Raw genomic sequence first — 19,313 nt, 5'->3', positions numbered from 1 at the left:
CTTTGACACAGCTTCTTCCACCCTGCGGGTCTAGAGAGGCAGAGATGCAGGGTCGCAGGAGTGAGTCGCCCCTCTCTTCTGTCAGCTCTGAGGACTCTACCAAGGACTGGAAGGGGATTCACTGCAATCACCAGCACTTCCACGAGGCAGTGCTGTCGCCAACGAGCCATCAGAACACACTAGCTTGTAAGAAGTGCTCAGGGGACCTTGAATCGTGAAGCAGCTGAAGGCACCACTGGGAATAAATTATGAAATTTAACCAAGGTTATCAGAGTCCCTTTCTCAAATTTTGTATTTTGGGCGATTGTGTCTATGAGAGGAGGGTAGTTTTGGAATTTTAAACCATGACAGTTACTAATACAGTTGATGTGAAAGTGGGTAATTCATTGTTAAATTATATTTGAAGGGCAATTAAGTTTTATGGGTGACTTGCTGCTGGGATCCTTGCCAACAGCACAGAAGTAACAAGACATCATCTTTCAACAACCAGGTAACCAACGATGGGCTGCCTGTCCTTCTGCTCCCCTGACCTGAAACTGGAGAAGGACACGTCTCCCAGTTAACCTGAATCAGTCAGGAGGTGGCAGCCAGTTGGGGACATTTTGTAAAACAACGGTCCTGGGCAGTTGAAAACTGTCTGTGATCTGGGAGACAGGCAGGCTGAGAAACTGCTCAGTAATAAGGTGACAGGGACAGAGACAGGGGCAGGGACGGACAGCTGGGAGCAGTGCACCTCCTCGACTGGATTCCAGAAGAAGAAAGCCTCTACGAAGGACGTGACTGCCCGGCCTGGGCGCGCTGAGATGTTGACCAAAGCACAATGGCAACGCCCCCAAGTGTGGTGGCTGCTGGCGGAGAATTCTCTGTCCAGGGGAGCCCTGTGCCGGGAGGCACCGTGTCCTCCATCCAGGCTGGCTCTCAGATGGCCTGGCCCAGTGAGGGGCAGGAGCAACAGCAAATGGGAAAAGGACGGCCCAGTGGGGATGCCGAGACACATAGTTTTCTAAAAGTCATTGACTCCTATATGCCTCAGAGTTGAGAACCAAACTGGTAAAAATGTTAAAAGCAACTAAGCTGGAGTGAAAGGCTTCGAGTGGATCCCACCGGGCCCCAGACAGCATTTCCCAGACTCAAGTGAAGACGCAGACCCGGGTTAGAGATCCTTCGTGCTACAAATGTGGCAACACCTTTTTTATTTAGAGTAAGATGTGTTAACATCCAGCATGACAAAATTTGTACAAAGTTCACAATTTAAAAATGAAGTATCACAGCAACTTGTGATTCCACACATTTATAGCAAAATTAAAGTGTCAACAAACCCATGCCGTGTAGTACAAAAATAAATCAAACTTCAGTTCCACAGAGAGCACAATAAATAGTTTATACAAAATTCTGTCTTAATAAATGATTACTTAAATTAACTTAGAAATGAATATGAACAATAAGTTATAATAAACTCTGATGACTCACAATAATTCCATATGAAAGGTCAGCATTCTAATATGTGACACTTTTGTGATCCCTATATAATAGTCACAGATAACTTTTGATTTGATATTATGTACCAACGTTAGATGAGCAGCAGGTTTGTGCTTAAAATCCCTTTCCATTGTACATAGGTGATAACAATAAGAATCCAAAACTGATACTATCTAGTACTCTACTAAAAGCATTACTATATTGGCAAAGAAGCTGCAGACACAACGCGGTGGGGAAATGCATATGCTGTTATGGACAATGGGGGCCCTAAAGGCGGCTGGGGCCCTGGGCCACACGGACGGCCTCAGGTGACTGCAAGCACCTTGCTTCAGCTCTCAAACGCATTCTGAGCATGGCAGCTGCAACCAATAGCACAACAGAAAGGGGGCGCTGTACAGAGAAGGTTCCGCAGAGCCCCGAAGTAATTACATCATCTTTTTCCCAGCTAGTTAGTAAAGTCCTTGTGGAAAACTGTAAGCTTTTGTACAGTGAACAGTATAAAGTGCCGCTGGGATATACATATATTTATACATATATATATATACCGAGGTTGAGTATTGTATCAGAATATTTGTCGTGAGATCCCTGTAGTCTCCCTTCGCAACATTATTGATCGGCCGTGAGGGCTCCTCTATCATCCATCCAGGTTCAGTGTCACAAGGCTACTGACACGAGGAATTGCACACCTCCGTACGGATATATAGGACAAGGTAAGTGCAAATAGTCGACTGGCACATTGTGGGGACAATGACCCTGTAAGTCCTGTTCTGCTAAAAATATTTTTTTTTTATTTTTACAAAACCCATCTTTTTTTTTTATTTCATAACAAAAATTTAAAGTACGTCTGTACTTCCTGCATAACATCAAGACATGGAAGGAAGAGATGCTATTAAATGGAAATCAAGTCAACATCAGAAAACACAACACATCGTCAAAGGACTACTCAGAAGGGGGAACGCAGCGCTCAAAAGTGGTCTTATGCATACATATAGTGCAGTCATTGGGAGTAAAACAATCAAATCTGGAAGATATAAACAAGTCTAAGATGATCTAGTTTAAAGCAAAAAAGTGCTGAAGTATATTTAGTTACTTTTAAAATCTGATTGCATTCATTCTTAGAATAGTCACAAGAAATCAAACAACAAGGCTCTGCAAATGCTCTATGGTCAACTGGTCTCCAGCCAAGTGTAGAACAGAAACGTCGTGGTAAGAGTCCTCTGAATAGGACCAAATGCTTATTCAGAGTCAAAGTCGGGCAGGGGGAGCAGGAGAGAAACTTGACCGAGCTGCCTTCCCACCAGATCCAGCAGAAAACTCGGTCCAGTAACTAGAAGACTCACAAATCATTTGCCTTTATCCCTCAAATGTAAAATAAGAAGGTTCATAACAATAATAGGAATAATCATAATTTTTTAAAGTGAAAAGGGGAAATAAATGTTCTTAAATTATCTTTTAGCTTAAATCGAAAACACACAAATTCTGTTGATAAACTACATTGCAACAACAGACAGTTCAGAGGGGCACGAAACTCTAGGGGAGATACGAGAAGGTTGTTCCAAAGTTTATTGAAAATGGAAAAGGAAATCTTCACGTTGTCCACCTCTGATAAGATCCTGTCTTAACTGGAGTTTCCATAGTCACACCATGTAATGCTTAGGAGTTAATTTAAAAGTGCTGTTTAAGCTGCTTTGAATCTTCTGCCAAGTTTCCATGGCTTGATGTTGTCTTACAATAAATTACTTATTTCATTTCTTACAGTTAATCCATATGCCATTTCCTTGGAATGCAAAAAACCTCATTTATTGCCCCCACCATACACCATCCTCCTAAAACAAACAAACAAAAAAGTCACATAATATTTCCAAGCATTGTTCAAAAATAAAGCATTTTTGCAACCAATTCTTGCTATGAAACAATATGCACACAAAATGTATTTCTTAAATTCCATAAAGTCCTCCAACATGAGGCAAAATGATAACGTCTAAAAAGCGGCTGCTTGGCCACAACATGGTCATTCAAAGCTGTGTGTGTGTGTGTGTGTGTGTGTGTGTGTGTCCATTTCAGTTCAAAATACTAAAACATTTAATCACTAAAGCATTAAAAAGAATTTACACTCTATTTATTTTGATCAGCTTACCTCTTCAGAAATAGATATACCCCCAAATGTGCATACATCAGCAGCTATAAACATTACATGGCAGAACACTATGTCAGCTTACATGGAAACGTACAAAATGTGGGTGTATTCAAAAACTATTCTGCAGGTACTATCTTTAAAGCAAGACATAAAATCATTATGAAGTCTTGTAAGCATAACACTGTTTCAAACAGAAATAAATATAGAACACTTTCTGGAAAGTTACAGCAGCAAAAAACAAGAGGCATCCTTTTTAAGCAAGAGTTTCATCACTACAGCAGCTGTTCAGACCTGAATTCCTCTCACAGCCTGCTTTATATTTTCCAGTAGGGCTTTATTTTCTGGACTCTGATAACGATCTTGATTTGTATACATTTCCGTCAAAGTAGTCACGTAAGCATCAAAATTTTGTTCATTGATTGGATCCTACGAGATATTAAATAGTAGTTCATATACAACTTTTATTTTCTTAATAGTATATTTACAAAAGCATAAAATAGTATCATAGCATAGTGCCCTTGGTTTTATACTATTTCAAAGGCCGGCTCAGAGCACACTTAAGTTTATGGGGTCAGCCCCGCCCATGTTTCTAGCAGTTAACGGTATGGTTTCGGGGTGGTAACCACAAACATTTGCCAAAGGCTGAAGAACCATGAAAATAACAACAAAAACGGCATCTACTTTAGGCTGTGCGCTGTGAGGACTCCACATTCCTGCCTTGCGCGCTCAGTCACTTACCATGTGTGGCAGCTGGATGTTGGCCAGACTGTGGATCAGAGACTGGCTCAGGTTCGCCAGCTCGTGGAGGAGGGACTCGTTCTGCTGCTCAATCACTTTGTTCTCCTCTTCGATGGTCTTCAGGTTGCTCTCCATCGTGGTAATCTGAAACGCACAAGTGCGTGTGACATGTAACACCAGGAGGACCTAGAAGCCCGTGGCCGTTGCCGGGGGCCACAGCCTACTGGGTGCCAAGAAGGGGCCTCTCGCTGAAGGAGAGAGCCTTCGGGCCGGGCGCGGTGGCTCACGCCTGGAATCCCAGCACTTTGGGAGGCCAAGACAGGCAGATCACTTGAGGTCAGGAATTTGAGATCAGCCTGGCCAACATGGTGAAACCCTGTCTCTACTAAAAATACAAAAATTAGCCGGGCGTGGTGGCGGGCGTCTGTAATCCCAGTTACTTGGGAGACTAAGACATGAGAACAGCTTGAACCAGAGAGGCGGAGGTTGCAGTGAGCTGAGATCACACCATTGCACTCCGGCCTGGGTGACAGAGCAAGATTCCGTCTCACAAAAAAAAAAAAAAAAAAAGAAAAAGAAAGAAAGAAAGAAAGAAAAAGGCTTCAGTGGTGAGCGCTTGCCGTTTAAGGACCTGCTGTCTATGCTTTGGATTCACTGCACTTGACAACTGGGGAAGTGGGACTGTTTCCTTGCGCCATCCTGTTCTCTCAGCTGGCCTGACGGGACTGCAGTGTGTGGGGGCTTAGTGTTTTACTGACTTGATGCGAATACTTCTCCTTTCTAGCCTGAATCAAATTCTGCCACAGCTAAGTCCTCCAATGCTCATTTCTGTGTGGGGGTGTCACTATCTCTTCAGATGGCACCGGGCTGGCACTGTGCCCACAGGGTGGTCTTCCTGCATTTCTCTAAGGAAAAAGGCCCACCGCGGACCCTTCCTTGCATATTCCAGAGATAATTTAAGTATCATCAAGGTCAAGGTCAGGGCCTCTAACGGCACAGGACTAACTTCACACGCAGCAGGCAGGGAGCTGCCCTGTCCGTGGGGGTGTCTGCCTCGGCCACCCAGGGGTGCCTCTGCCGTGCGTGATCTGGGGCTTCTCTCTGGAAGACCGAGCTGACCCGCAGAGTCCAGGGCTGGCCTGGCCTACCCGCTCCTCTCCGCTCCTTCCCCGACGTGTCATTCCCAAGTCCTCTCATGAGAGTCTCTCCTCCTCTCCCTCTTGGTCCTGTCTTCTATGTTCTGGCCCTCCCTTGGCTGTACTGGGTCAAATCCCGGGTTCTCCCACCAGCCCCAGGCACAGACCCTCTGTTAGAAAACTGGTGCCCCTTGGAGATACCCTCCAGGATGAAGTGGGGAGGGTGGGCCTTCTCCTTGGAAGGAATCGCAGCCCCCACCATTCTTGCAGGGATGGTGCCCTGTGGAGAACCCACCGAAATCACACAGCTTTGTTTCCATGCACGTCCTTGGTGACCTTCTCATTTGTGTTCCTTGGGATTATTTATCAAATTACTGTTCCCCTCCCAGCTGCCCCCTTGCAGGCTCAGGAGTGGATGCCTGCCCTCCCACGACTCCTGGGTGGGCCCCGAAGGGCTGCGTGCCTCGTGCTCGTCTTCCAGAGCGTTCTGTAACCCTTCCTGGGCGGCCACGTGCCTGCACTCACAGCTGGTGGCAGCTGTGGCTGGGACCTCACTAGAGATGATGTCAGTGTAAAGAGACATAGGTTTTCTATGATGGAATCTAATCTCGGGTGAGGCGCCACTGCCCAGGTCCCAAGGTTGTTAAAGGGCCCACGCAGGGGGAAGGCCAGCAGCAGGATGGGCACCTCCCTGAGCAGATGGTGGCTCCTGCCCTGTGCACCCGGTGGCTTTCCTAGATGGCCGCTGCTCCAGGCCCCTCAGCCCCTTGTCTGTGCTCAGGGAACCCTGCAGAGGCCTCCCCATTGCCGGCCCTCAGCGGGCCCTCCTGGATGAGCCCAGCCCAGCTCACCTCTGGTTGAGTGTCTCAGAGGTGTTTCTGGCTATTCTTTCCTATCCTAGCCGGGCAAACTGTGGGCTCTTTTTCTGGAAAATGGGCATAATGCTCCTTGCATTACGAACTCACACTGGCAGGTGCGGTGTGTTTGCAGTGAGAAGACATTTGTTATTCCTGGGGCCTCTGACCTGGTCTTTGGGGCTCAGAGTAAAGGGAAGTCCAGCTGCTCCCCCGGCTTAGCAGAGAAGCAGCCTGTGGGGTGCCCAAGGCAGGGGTAGCACCCTGTCTCGTCGTCCCCAGCAAAATTCATGGGGACACATTTTAGATCCATTCCTTCTTCAACCTATGTTCCCTGCTGGAAAGTCTAGCCCCTTCTGCAGAGGCAGAGACATGCTCCTGTGCTCAGGACTCTCTGTGAGACTCAGGAGTTAGGCTGTTCCTTCCCATGTTACCCGGGTCTGTGGCTGGGGTGGGGGTGGGGGGGCTCCCGTGCTTATAAATGCTTTGATTTTCTCAAAATGGAACAAATCTCATTGTGTTGAATCCACTTAGCAGTGGAACAAAATATGCAGTTTGAACAAACATCCCATCAAAGCCCTGGCCAAAATGATCATCTGCTGAACCAGGCTGTGTGGTGAGCCCAGTCCAAGGTCAGAGGGGATGCCTGGAGACCCAAAACCAGAACTGATGGGTATCTGCCAGGTCTCACAGCCTTACCTCCCTCAAGCACACCCCCCGGCCCCTGAATCTCCTGCATCTCCAGCCCACACACACAGGGCCCCGGGCTTCTCGCACGGGACACGTTTGCTTGCCTGAGGCCTTCCTCCAGGGTGGCAAGAAGCTGTGTCTCAGGGTCACTGTTACCCATTCCTTACTATCCTAGCCAGGCAAATTGTGGACTCTTTTTCTGGAAAATGGGAGTAATGCTCCTTGCCCACAACATACACTCACACTGAGATGTGAGGCATGTTTGCAGTGAGAAAACATTTGTTATTCCTGGGGCCTCTGACCCAGTCTTAGGGGCCCAGAGTAAAGGAGAGCCCTCTCAGAACATCTTGGAGCTGGCCAGCACGCTGTGGTGTCATGGGAGACAGCGCTGCCGAGCAAGGTGATGCAGGGGCTCCGCCCAGCCCCTCATACGCCAGGCCTCCTCTGAGGATGGGGCTGAGCAGGCTGGGGAGGGCCACAGAGGCCGGTGTCTCTCTTCCAAACCCAACCCACAGCAGCCACGGTACGTGGTTCCTGGCACTCGGAAGGCGTCCCTGATCACAGGTGCTTACACGGGGAGGGGCCTGTGTCACGAGTGGGTCTGGGGGCCTGGCTGGGAGCTGGGCCGGCCACCTCTGCCATCGTCAGCGATGTGCACTGGCGAATCTGAGTCTGCATTTCTAGAGCCATCGAGTCGCCTGTGGTAAAGTGGGGAGCCCTCTGACGACCGTGGGTCCTGTTTTTGATTGTTTTAAGAAACACCAAAAGTTTTTCAGGCTGCTAGGAAGCAGTGCATTCCCGGATCTTCCCAAGAAAGTTCCCGCGTCAGCAGCAGCCTGATGGCCAGTCTAGGTCCAAACCCACATTTTTACAGACTTGTCCACACCCTCTGTCCTTCTGGACCTCAGCATTTCTTAGACTGCGCAGCCTCTGACCACACCTGGAGCAGAGAAAGGTCAAATCTAGCCCAGGGCCTGACATCGAAAGCTAAGACTGAGCTAAGAATGGCATTTGCGGTTTTTAGTGGTAAGAAAAAAACAAAAGAATAACAGCATTTTGTAACATAGAAGAGCTATTAAGTTCCAACTGTAGAACCATGTGACGTTGTGTTGAAACAGGGTCACACTCACACACGTGTTGTGAGGCTGTCACAATGCAACACAACTGCGTGGCCCAGAAGCCTAAAATATTTGCCATCTGGTCCTTTGTAGAAAATGTTTGCCAATACCTGGTCTAGACTAAGTACCTGGATGGCGTGATGTGTTTAGAAAACATTTCCGGAAGAAGAGTAAAATGGGTGGGAATCGCAAGGCGTTAGCAGTGGGGCGGTGGAAAGGCATAACCCCAAGGAAAGTGTCCTCGTGCAGGGAGGACGGGCTCCTGCCCATGCCGGTGCTGACCAGGGAGGCTGGACCACAGAGAGGCTTAGCTCCAGGGAGAACAGCCATCATCTGAAAGTGGTGCAGGCTGTGGGATTAACTGAGCTGCCAACCTTAGAAGAAGTCAAGCTTCACAGGGCTGTTCATGCTGGTCCATCTGGGCCCTCGCACCAGGAGCTGGGGGGTTTCTTGTGAGAATAGCCTGGCCTGAAAACACGAGCTCCCTTTTATACTCAAATACCCCCGCCCCCACCTCCCTGACAAATGCCTGCACTGTTTGAGCCACGGGGGACAACATCCCAGCCTCCCAGCCAGCTCTGAGCCATTCTCCTCCTGCTCCTGCTGTTTCCTGTGCCGGGAGTGCTCTTTTCCCTTCTCCACCTCCCGTGTCTGCAGGACTCCCATCATCTCTCCTCGGTCTCCTTGCTCCAGTCCCCCACGGTGGGGTCTCGAACTCAGGCCCTCAGCACTCATGTAGTTCACACAAACGCCGCTTGCCCGGGCCGCGCCCAGCACTTGAGTCCCCTGCTCTCTCTTCCTCAGTGGCAGTCTTCTTTTCCTCCGGATTCTGATAACAAGCAACTTCTGGGCGTCCCCTGGGGCCAAGGGCAAGCTTTTCTGGTCTCTGATCTGGGGTCTGGTGGGAACTGAGTTGAATCGGATGAGATGTATCTGGGGAATCTTGGAGTCCAGAACCAAGGCGTGGGTGTGCCCGGCGTGGGTGCCCCAGCCCCTGAAGCTGAGGCCACACTGAATCCAGTTGAATGCAGTTGGGGAAACAGCAGATCCCACAGACACCTCGGCCGTTCTGCTGGTGCTGGGCCACCCCGGGAGGAAGCCTGACCGGGTTCACGCCATTCTCCTGCCTCAGCCTTCCGAGCAGCTGGGACTACAGGCGCCGCCACCGCGCCCAACTAATTTTTTTTTTGTATTTTTAGTAGACAGGGTTTCCCCCTGTTAGCCAGGATGGTCTCGGTCTCCTGACCTCGTGATCCGCCCGCCTCGGCCTCCCAAAGGGCTGGGATTACAGGCGGGAGCCACCGCGCCCGGCCGGTGTCGGGACTTCTGATTGCGTTTGTGTGGGGTGAAGTCCCTGAGACCCACTCTTCAAGCTGCCAAGCATAAGAACGGATTTTTCAGCCACATAGGAATTGTATTTGGTCGCACTAATTGGACCCCAAATAGTGTTTAAACACATTCCAAATTGGAAAACTAATCTTCTCAATGAAATAAAATTGCGTTTGTCCTAATTTGAATTCTCACAACTGAACAGTGAAAAAAACCTTTCCAAGTTTTAGTAAGAGCACTCCTGGGCTTGAGACGTAACACAAAACCCCTTCCGCAGAGAGTGGCAGGGGCGGCCTCCCCCTTATCCGGCACAGGCGCGAGGGTCTCCCCCTTATCCGGCACAGGCACGGGGGTCTCCTTCCATCCGGCACAGGCGCGGGGGTCTCCCCCTTATCCGGCCCAGACGCGAGGGTCTCCCCCTTATCCGGCACAGGCGCCGGGGTCTCCCCTTATCCGGCCCAGGCGCGGGGGTCTCCCCTTATCCAGCCCAGGCGCGGCGGTCTCCCCCTTATCCGGCACAGGCGCGGCGGTCTCCCCCTTATCCGGCACAGGCGCGGGGGTCTCCTTCCGTCCCGCACAGGCGCGGGGGTCTCCCCCTTATCCGGCCCAGGCGCGGCGGTCTCCCCCTTATCCGGCACAGGCGCGGGGGTCTCCCCCTTATCCGGCACAGGCGCTGCGGTCTCCCTCTTATCCGGCACAGGCGCTGCAGTCTCCCCCTTATCCGGCACAGGCGCTGCAGTCTCCCCCTTATCCGGCACAGGCGCTGCGGTCTCCCCCTTCTCCGGCACAGGCGCTGCAGTCTCCCCACCATGGGGCACAGGACAGGTGTGGCGGTTTCTGCAGCATCCGGCACAGGCGCGGGGGTCTCCCCCGTCCGGCACAGGCATGAAATTTAAAGGTTTGGACGGAGTCTCCTTTCTCCTTCTCTTGGATCTGTTCTTCACCAGATTAAAATCTAGACCCCTCCCTGTGCAGGACCCTCATCACCGGGCTGCAGGCCTGAGCACTGACTCTACCGTTCTTCCGTCTGTCCCCATTGCAGAGAGAACATCGGGCCGTGGCATCCACTTCTCATCTATCTCATGGCTTGGGCTTGGGACAGGCCTACAGCCCTGTGTCATCTCTGGCATGGGCTCTGTGCACAGGCCTGCATCCTCGTGTCAGTGTGTCTTGAACATGTCATGGGGCAGTGGGAGAAGTCTGCCTTTCTCTTGGGTCAGAGTGGACAAGAAAACACGGGATCTGGGCCTGTTCCCCTTCCTGGCCATGCTCCCTGAGGGTGTGAGGGCCTGAGAGGCATGGGAAAGTCCGGACCTTCTAAAGGAAAATGCAAAGGGCGTGAAGGCTGCTGCAGGGAGGCCAAGGCCGTCAGGCAGGGCCGCGTTATGCCCTGGAGAGCTGGCCTGCCCCATGTTCCTCCTCCATACTCCCCGGGCAGTGGCCGTGGCACAGACAGCAAGGAGGGCTCCTGGCTGTGGGTGCACATTGTTTTCTGGTTAAGTTTTGCCCCAGGTCTAACCCGTTTAAGGAGTATCAGGCTCTAAGCTGCCTGCGTCAGCAGCCGCCTGTCTCCGAGCTCAGGCCTGGTGCTCACAAAACAACTTGTGGACTGGAGCTCATCATCCGACGCTGAGAGCTGCAGAGCTGGGGGACTCTGGCTCAGCACATTCCTGTCTCTTCTAGAATAGAGGAAGGTCCATCCCTGGGCACATCTGGGAAGTCACCTCTCTCATCAGCCGAGTCAGTGAGAATACATGTGAACTCTACACATTCATTGTTGACATTAGGTCCAAATACATGCTGTTAGGAGCAACTACTCATCTCAGAGATAAAGAAAGGCAGAAAGGAACCAGTGAGAAGGGACACAAACCTGAGTGCTTCCTGAGGGGGAGGCCACGCCCGTGCAGGTGCAGAGAGTGCTCTAAGCAGCCTGCGTAGGCACGTGCGTTGTTTCCTAGGGCTCAGACCCAGGCGACATGACCTCTAAGCCTACTCAGCCCTCCGCTGAGCCCCAGCCCCAGTGCTTCATCCACAGCTGGCATCAGAGCTGCCGTCCGTCCCTCATGGACGGCCACGGAGCAGCAGGCCTTCACTGCGGAGGGAGGGGTTTTGGAAAGTGGGAAGAACCCGCTTCCTGAAGGGCATCCTGTTGGAATTGGGTTGCCCCAGTAGACCACGGACTCAACACCCTGGACAGACAAGGACATTCTGCCTCATCAGAGAGTGCCCCGAGAGGTGCCATTCAAAGGAGGAAATAAATTAAGATTTTCGGCTTGTCGCCCTCATAAACAGAATACAACTGTGAGTCCATTAAACCCACTTCCTTTGTAAACTACCCAGTCTCAGGTTGTTTATTAGCAGTGTGAGAACGGAGTAATACTCAAGGGTGAATTGATCTGTCCCAGTTAAACAATCTTTGCTGACTAGGTCACCTCCTACTCTCTCCCAGAACCAGCAGCTCGTGGGTGCTCCGGTAGCCATGGAGTCTCCTATACAGTCCAAGATGCCGCTTCCATGGCCTCGGCTGGTCCCGGGGCTGAGAAATGCCACAGGCTGTTACTCTATTCCCCAAGCCCAACATTCGGGTAAGTCTTAAGGGAAATTCCAACCTGTGTTGGGTGAGCCCCAGCCAGGCCAATGTAAGATTCTAGGAAGGCCTGAACACAGCCCCTGGGGCTACCAGGTTGGTCAGATCAAGGCAGTGATGCCCTCTGGGGAAATAGGTTGGCATCAAAATGCCCAGGCAGCAGCCACATGGCCTTGTGGGGAGTTCCTGCCCTTGGCCTCATCCTTGGTACCCACAGGGGGGCCTGTAAATCCCTTTCGGTTGCTTGGTGGGGCCCCAGCCCCAGAGGATGTCTCCATCCTTGGGAAAGCTGTGCCCAGTGGGTGGAAACCACCTGTTGAGCAGAACAGAGCCATTGACCACACCTCGCTGACCACGGGAAAGGCCCTCAACCTTCCCCAGCCTCAGCCTCTTCATTTACGGAGGGGGGATAATAAGGGAGCCCCTCAGAGTTTGTTAGGAGGACAGCATCATCACGTAGGTGGCCGGTGGTGTCACCATCCTCATTTCCATCCAGTCCTCGGGCTCATTCCCAGCAAACTGAGCAACCTTCCTGGAGGCTGGTCAGCATCCTCTGAGAACCTCATCACACCACGGCCTGCCAGGGAGGGGCCAGAATGGAGACCTCATTTCTAAGAAGACAGGACACCTTGGCTCACCCTGTGGGCAATGTGAGGGTCGGGTGGTCAGCAAATAAATTCCACTCCCAGAGTGTACTTAGGCGACTGGGACCCTAACGCAGCAAGGTGGGGGATGCCACGCACAAGGCTCACGGTCAGACAGGGTCCAGCCTGGCCTCTGTGGCCTCGGCTTGGCTGAGGAAGCTGCCTCTCTGTCTTAGAAGCTGTATGTTTAAGATGAGGCTGAGGATGTTTATCCTGTGGGCTGCTTGTGGGCACGGAGGGGGTTAGGTGACCACAGCTGCTCTGCCAGCTGCCACTTCTCTCTCTTCCCAACTCTAGGCTCTGCAGCCGCAAGTCACTGGGGCTGCTTCCCCAAACCCCAGACACCCAGGAGTCCTATGTGGCAGGCACTCCTTGTTTTAAATTCTGGGAACCTCGGCTGTCGCTATCCATTTAATATAGTGATTAAATAACACAAGGACCTGAAGTATCTTGGAAGGAAAACCCTCATTGTTTGCAGGAACAGGTGATCCTCTGAAAATGCCTATTCACAAATGCACTTTATTAAAAAACACAGACACAGGTGCAGACTGAAAACGAGAGAACCATGGCCCCTGCTACAGTGAACACGGCCATGGAATGGTGTCCGTGGAAGATCAACATCATAAGGTGGAAAAATAAAGGAAGTAAAAGAGCAAAGAAAGCGGAAACGACAGCTCTCCTAAAAGCCGATTTCATGCCATGTATCTCTGGTATAATAGCATGTATTAGAGCTAAAATTGAGGGCTTCAAAAACTGTTACCTGAGTTCTGAGTTTAATCATATCGGCTTCCATCTGGGAATTGGATTCATTTAGCTCCTTGATTTCTTCATCTAACTGTTTGATTTCTTCATCATTTTCTATACCTGTAATAATGAATATTAGTATGTTAAAACTATTATATACAAAAAATTAGAGTTAAAATTTTGGGAGTTTTCTTTGTTCCTTTTACATTTGTAATTGAATTTGCTTGGAAAATAGACTCTTAAATTAGAAAGGAAAAAATCATCACAATCTTGAGTCTTTCTATTCCCTACCACTGCCCCTTCCCCAGCTAAGTCCCCCCACAAAAACAATCGAGACACACAGGAGACTCCCGGGCACTCTGAGGGTCGAGCTCCCTGGGACAGTTAACCTGGGTCTTACATATATCCCTGGGACACGAGGCAGAAACCACCTGGTCCTGGGTGCTGATCTGCTGAGCCTGGCCTATTTTCTCCTGCCTTTGTTCTCTCTCCCAACTCGCTCTCTGCATCAGACATTCTGCAAACACCCGAGGCTTGGGGCCAGGCTCTGCGGGCACATTCACCAACAAGGCCAGGCCCTCCCTGCCTTCACTCAGCTTAGGTTCTGGGTCGGAAAATGGGCAACAGACATGTAACCACAAATGCAGTCCAGCAAATGCTGAGGATGACCTCACCTCATCCACCAACAGGAAGCTGTGGGAAGTGGGAGAGGGACATGGGGACTGGCTGGAGGGAGATGGCCACAAAAGGGCTCTCTGAATATTCGACATTTAGCGAATAAAAAAATCTCATTCTGAATTATTAAAAAAATATGTATTAACTAACAGAATTCCCAATTTGTAAACTCTGCCAGAATGACGACCTCAGCCAGGTGTGTACCTGACCATCTGAGTGTCCCTGGTGGGTGACAGCTGCCCTGCTGAGGTCCACGGGGCACATGGATCAGTCCTGGCATAGCTGGGCACAGGGCCCAGATGCCCGTATTTACAAAGGACATTCTGGACACCTGCTTCCCTGACCGGCTGTGTCTGGTTACTGGCAACATTACACTGCCAACGCCAAAGATATGGAGATTCCTCTCTATTTGTGACCACTTGACCTCACACAATTGGGTGTACACAGAAGGAGAGCAGGAGTTTGGCAAACGCAATCACCCTAGAAAACTCAGGATTTGAGATTGCTGTTCTCATTGGTTCTACAGCACCACAATGGATCTTTTTTTTTTTTTTTTTTTTTTTTTTTGAGACTGAGTCTGGCTCTGTTGCCCAGGCTGGAGTGCAGTGGCCGGATCTCAGCTCACTGCAAGCTCTGCCTCCCGGGTTTTACGCCATTCTCCTGCCTCAGCCTCCCAAGTAGCTGGGACCACAGGCGCCCGCCACTTCGCCCGGCTAGTTTTTTGTATTTTTTAGTAGAGATGGGGTTTCACCGTGTTAGCCAGGATGGTCTCGATCTCCTGACCTCGTGATCCGCCCGTCTCGGCCTCCCAAAGTGCTGGGATTACAGGCTTGAGCCACCGCGCCCGGCCCACAATGGATCTTTACTCAAAACTAATGGAAAATGTATCCAGGCCTAGGAGGCTCCCAGTAGGTAGATGCTGTTTTCAAGCTTTGCAGACAGAAGGGAAGAAGGGGTGCAATCAACCAGAGTCTGAGGCCTCAAAGCACCCCAAACCCCTGCTGACATCAGCAGGACAGAGGTGGAGGCTCCTCTCTACCGAGACATCAGAAAGATGAGAGCAAGAGAAAGTGACGGATCAGTGGGATTGGGCCTTAGATGCTGCTTTTAGTGAAATGAGAAAAAAAAAAATTATACCCCCAAGATAAAAATACCCAATGCAAAAACATCCCAATTCATAAAGCAACTAAATTATGAATGAATGTATCATTTAAAAAGCATTCCCCATAAGCTTCTGTTAAACTGCAAGCATCCAAATGCCTTTAGAACCCCTCCGTGTGAAGGAGGCCCTCAGAACACTGGACCTGGTGACGCTTCCACTGTCTACAGCCGTCACGGGCAAATTTCTCAAGCACGTTCCTAGGGATCCCATCTTGCAGAGGCCTTTCAACATGTTTCTATCGAAAACCTTGGACGGGGATGTTTAGTTTGAATAATTTATGAGAAATGTCAAACTAACTGGCCTATCAGGCTTGGTTATCTAACTGATCTGCCAGATCAGGTCAACTGTTCTGACAGAAGTCAGTGTCATTTTAAATCCAAACAAAAGTCTTGACACGGGTCCCATGACAACCTTTCATCTCTAGTTTTGTTCTGGGAGTGATGGATGGGTGGATATTACTTCCATAGCTCTGCTCTGTCCTGGGGGACCACCCTCAGGGCCAAGTGGTCACCACCAGCCCTTTGTGGGAGCCTGGGAACATCTCAGTCCTGCGGCTGCCCACTGCGGCTCCACACAGCATGCCATTCCTTTGTGAGGGGGAGGAGGGAGACGGGGAAACGGTGCCAGGAAGAACCGGCAGGTCACAGAGGCATACCCGGCCCATAAGATTCTGGAGGATGAGGGAATGTGGAAGAGGAGGGCCTGCAAACTAATTCTGCAGAGCTGCCCACAGCCACATCCCTGGGACAGCCTACGAGCCCCCAGGCACGTGTGAAGTCCCCTCAGGGAGAGGAGAGCTCTGGGTTGGGTGGGAATTTCCCTTCCCCCTGCAGCAGGGCAGTAAGTGGCCCAGGAAGCAGTCCCTGGGGTTGATGGGGCCTCTGAGCTGAGCCTCACTTTGTGGATGGTTAGGCTGAAACTAGAATTTTGTTGTTGTTGTTGTTGTTTGTTTGTTTTGAGATGGAGTTTGCTCTTGTTACCCAGGCTGGAGTGCAATGGCGTGACCTCGGCCTCCACCTCTTGGATTCAAGCGATTCTCCTGTCTCAGCCTCCTGAGTAGCTGGGATTACAGGCGCCTGCCACTACACCTGGCTAATTTTTGGTATTTTTAGTAGAGATGGGGTTTCACCATGTTGGCCAGGCTGGTCTCGAACTCCTGACCCCAGGTGATCTGCCTGCCTCAGCCTCCCAAAGTGCTGGGATTACAGGCGTAAGCCACTGTGCCCGGCCACAAACAGGGTTTTATAATACATTCCACCAGTTGGCCTGTAAGCCCTCAGGAAGAAACTGCTTTTGTAAAAAACTGGCCCGAGCAGGGAGGGCCCCAGCTGAAAAGCAGCATCTCAGAGCCAGAAAATCCACCCACTGGACACCACACCAAACAAGCAAAAAAATCCTACTCAAATTAGCATAACGTGGTCCTGGAAGATTTTGATTTATTTCAGGATCCTGGTAACGCTTGAGAGACCAGCGTCCCATGGTGAACCCGGCCTGCACTGGTCACTCTCACTAATGGCCTGGTGGAATTTCCAAGCCTCCTGGAATTTCGTTCTCCTTCCTTACAGCTGAAGTAGAAATGTGAGTTCCCACACTTTGGAGCTCTCAGGAATATTAAGCGAAATAAGTAGATGAAGTTCCTGACAAAGTGCTTCATGTTTTCGGGGCTCGATGGAGGTTAGAGCTCCTTTCCCTAGCTTGCTTTCTGCTGTGATAGTAAAAGGAAAGAAAAAGCATTATCTTATTTCCTTCTCTCCTAAACACTGCCCCTGCCCCCACTACCCCCCAAAAAGCCACTGATTGTACAACTTCAGCCAAGGTGCCAAGGCGCTAAGAGGCGTACGGCGAACTGCAAAAGGGTTCTGAAGGGAGATTCACTAACAGGGTCACCCCGGCTGCTCAGGCAGAGCTGAGTGCTAATGCGTGATGAGATCACTCCACGGATAAAGAAAATAAGGTGATCCTTGTCGGGGAGAGACACGAGAGTAGGCTCGTCCCTAAACTTAAAAAAGAAAGAAAGAAAAATACTTTAGAGCCAGAAGGGAACCTCAAGGACATCTGGAACAGCTACTTCCCTGTCAGACAAATGCTCAAGAGAAAGAACTAAAATACGGTGCCAGGGGCCTCCCTGGCCGAGTCAGTGCCTCACGGTGGGTCCCAGTGGCTTCTCTGTCCCGCACAGTATCTGGGCCTCACACGCAGGGAAGCTGCTGAGCATCTCGTGAGAAAATGACCCCAGGAAAGGCTTTACACTCAGGATATGAAAGAAAAGAAGGCTGGGCATGGTGGCTCATGCCTGTAATCCCAGCACTTTGGGAGGCTGAGGTGGGCAGATTGCTTGAGCTCAGGAGGTCAAGAGCAACCTAGTGGGCAACATAGTGAGATCTCGTCTCTATTAAAATATTTAAGGCCAGGCACGGTGGCTCACGCCTGTAATCCTAGCACTTTGAGAGGCGGAGGCAGGTAGATTGCTTGAACTCAGGAGTTTGAGAGCAGCCTGGGCAACATGGCGAAGCCCCATCTCTACCAAAAATACAAAAATTAGCTGGGTGTGGTGGTGCACAGCTGTAGTCCCAGCTACTCAGGAGGCTGAGGTGGGAGGATCGCTTGACCCTGGGAGGCGGAGACTGCAGTAAGCCAAGATCGTGCTGCTGCTCTCCAGCCTGGGTGACAGAGTGAGATCCAGTCCAAAAAAAGAAAGAGAGGGATTGTCTTTTCCACATCTGTGGCAAAGGCAACAGGAACATAGAGCTTTGGACGCGAAGAATGGTACCACGGCAGCAGAAACTGGATGCTGTGCCTCTGTCCTCTGAAGAGCAGCAGGAAAGATCCCCTTTCCTGGATTAGCTACACATACACGGAAATGATGCCTGGGCACACAACTGTGCTCTGGGGGTCGGTAAGAACTCTCTCGGTTTGGTGCCAACAGTGTCAGGAATCAACAGCCCCAGGCGTCAGCACCCACCTGGACTTAGGAAGACCTGGGTGGGACCCACTTCCACCACCTGTTCTCCCAGTGACCTGCAGCTCCTCTTTTTCACCCGTGGACGTGCGTGCGTTAGGATCTGCAGAAGGGGAACTGTTTCTGTCCTGAAACTTAGCACTACACGAACTGTGTGTCCAGCAGCTCGGGTGAAATGCAGCGACCTGGCTGAAGGCTGGCCAGCAGCAGGAGCTGGGCCCAGCGGGTGGCTGGTGACCCTGGAGTGCCTGTGCCCTGGCTGCTTTCTGGTGGCATGAAGCCCAGTTGTTGGTTCCTCTAGTTTAGAGTCACAGACCAACTGCTTATCTTCATCCCTCCGAGTTAGCACCTGTTTTTGTGAATTAACTCCTTGTGTGCGGCAGTAATGGGAATGTCTAGTGCCCTAAATGTCGACTCAGGCCCGACAACGAAGAGACGGCCACCTCAGGGATCTGCCCACCGCTGCCCAGGTGGACTAGCCCAGGTGTGAATGGCTCCTCCTCTAGGGTCGGCAGATTTGTTCTCTCCATGCTTTCTTTCCTTTTCTGTTTTGAACTGGACTACCTAACCTAACCGCCACGTCCTTCATTAATGGGGAACAAAGGCACATGGACTCAGATCAATTGTCTAAGGATTTCCGCTTTAATCCAGGGTTATTCAGGGGTGAAATGCCCTCTAAGTATTTTGAAAAGCGCCTGGCATGTGGATGGAGCTCAGGGAATGTTTTCTTTCTGGCAAGGAACACTGCTCCATACTAACTGGGAAGCGAACGTTGGCTATCCTGGTATCTCAAAAGCAGGGTCCTTACACTGGCTGCTTGGGACTGCACCCGCAGGGAGAGGTTGTGCGGGTGGGTCAGGGTATTTGGAAGGTAGAAACTGACAGGAGCAGCCTGGGAGGCAGGATGCCTCCAGGAGCCCCAGACTCTGAGGACCAATATCAGGAAGCTGATGACCTTTCTGGTGAACAATGGGCCACGTGTTGAGGAATAGTTTGTGCTGGCTGCTGGCACAGGGAATCCTGCAGGCACACACCTGGGACATGCAGGCATCTCTCATGCT

At 50.9% G+C, this 19,313-nt stretch overlaps 1 protein-coding gene across 50 annotated transcripts in view; it reads right to left on the bottom strand.

The window, feature by feature from the left end:
• Nucleotides 1-1,153: 1,153 nt before the first annotated feature.
• Nucleotides 1,154-19,313, bottom strand: part of MYT1L (myelin transcription factor 1 like) — a 532,999-nt gene continuing 514,839 nt past the window's right edge. For 24 of the 50 annotated variants that reach the window (XM_045369879.2, XM_045369877.2, XM_074012453.1 and 21 more), the window contains 3 exons: nt 13,467-13,576; nt 4,355-4,498; nt 1,154-4,042 (listed from right to left, as the gene is read on the bottom strand). In XM_045369879.2, the coding sequence (XP_045225814.1) occupies nt 3,902-4,042; nt 4,355-4,498; nt 13,467-13,576 (395 nt within the window). In that variant the 3' untranslated portion in view covers nt 1,154-3,901. The remainder of the gene's footprint in view (nt 4,043-4,354; nt 4,499-13,466; nt 13,577-19,313) is intronic. The other 26 variants (XM_065527489.1, XM_065527488.1, XM_065527492.1 and 23 more) reach the window with 3 other exon arrangements.

Source organism: Macaca fascicularis, chromosome 13 (genome assembly GCF_037993035.2).
Source record: "Macaca fascicularis isolate 582-1 chromosome 13, T2T-MFA8v1.1".
Lineage (NCBI taxonomy): Eukaryota > Metazoa > Chordata > Mammalia > Primates > Cercopithecidae > Macaca > Macaca fascicularis.
The sequence above is the reverse complement of the archived record's forward strand: the minus strand, read 5'-3'. Positions and strand labels throughout refer to the sequence as shown.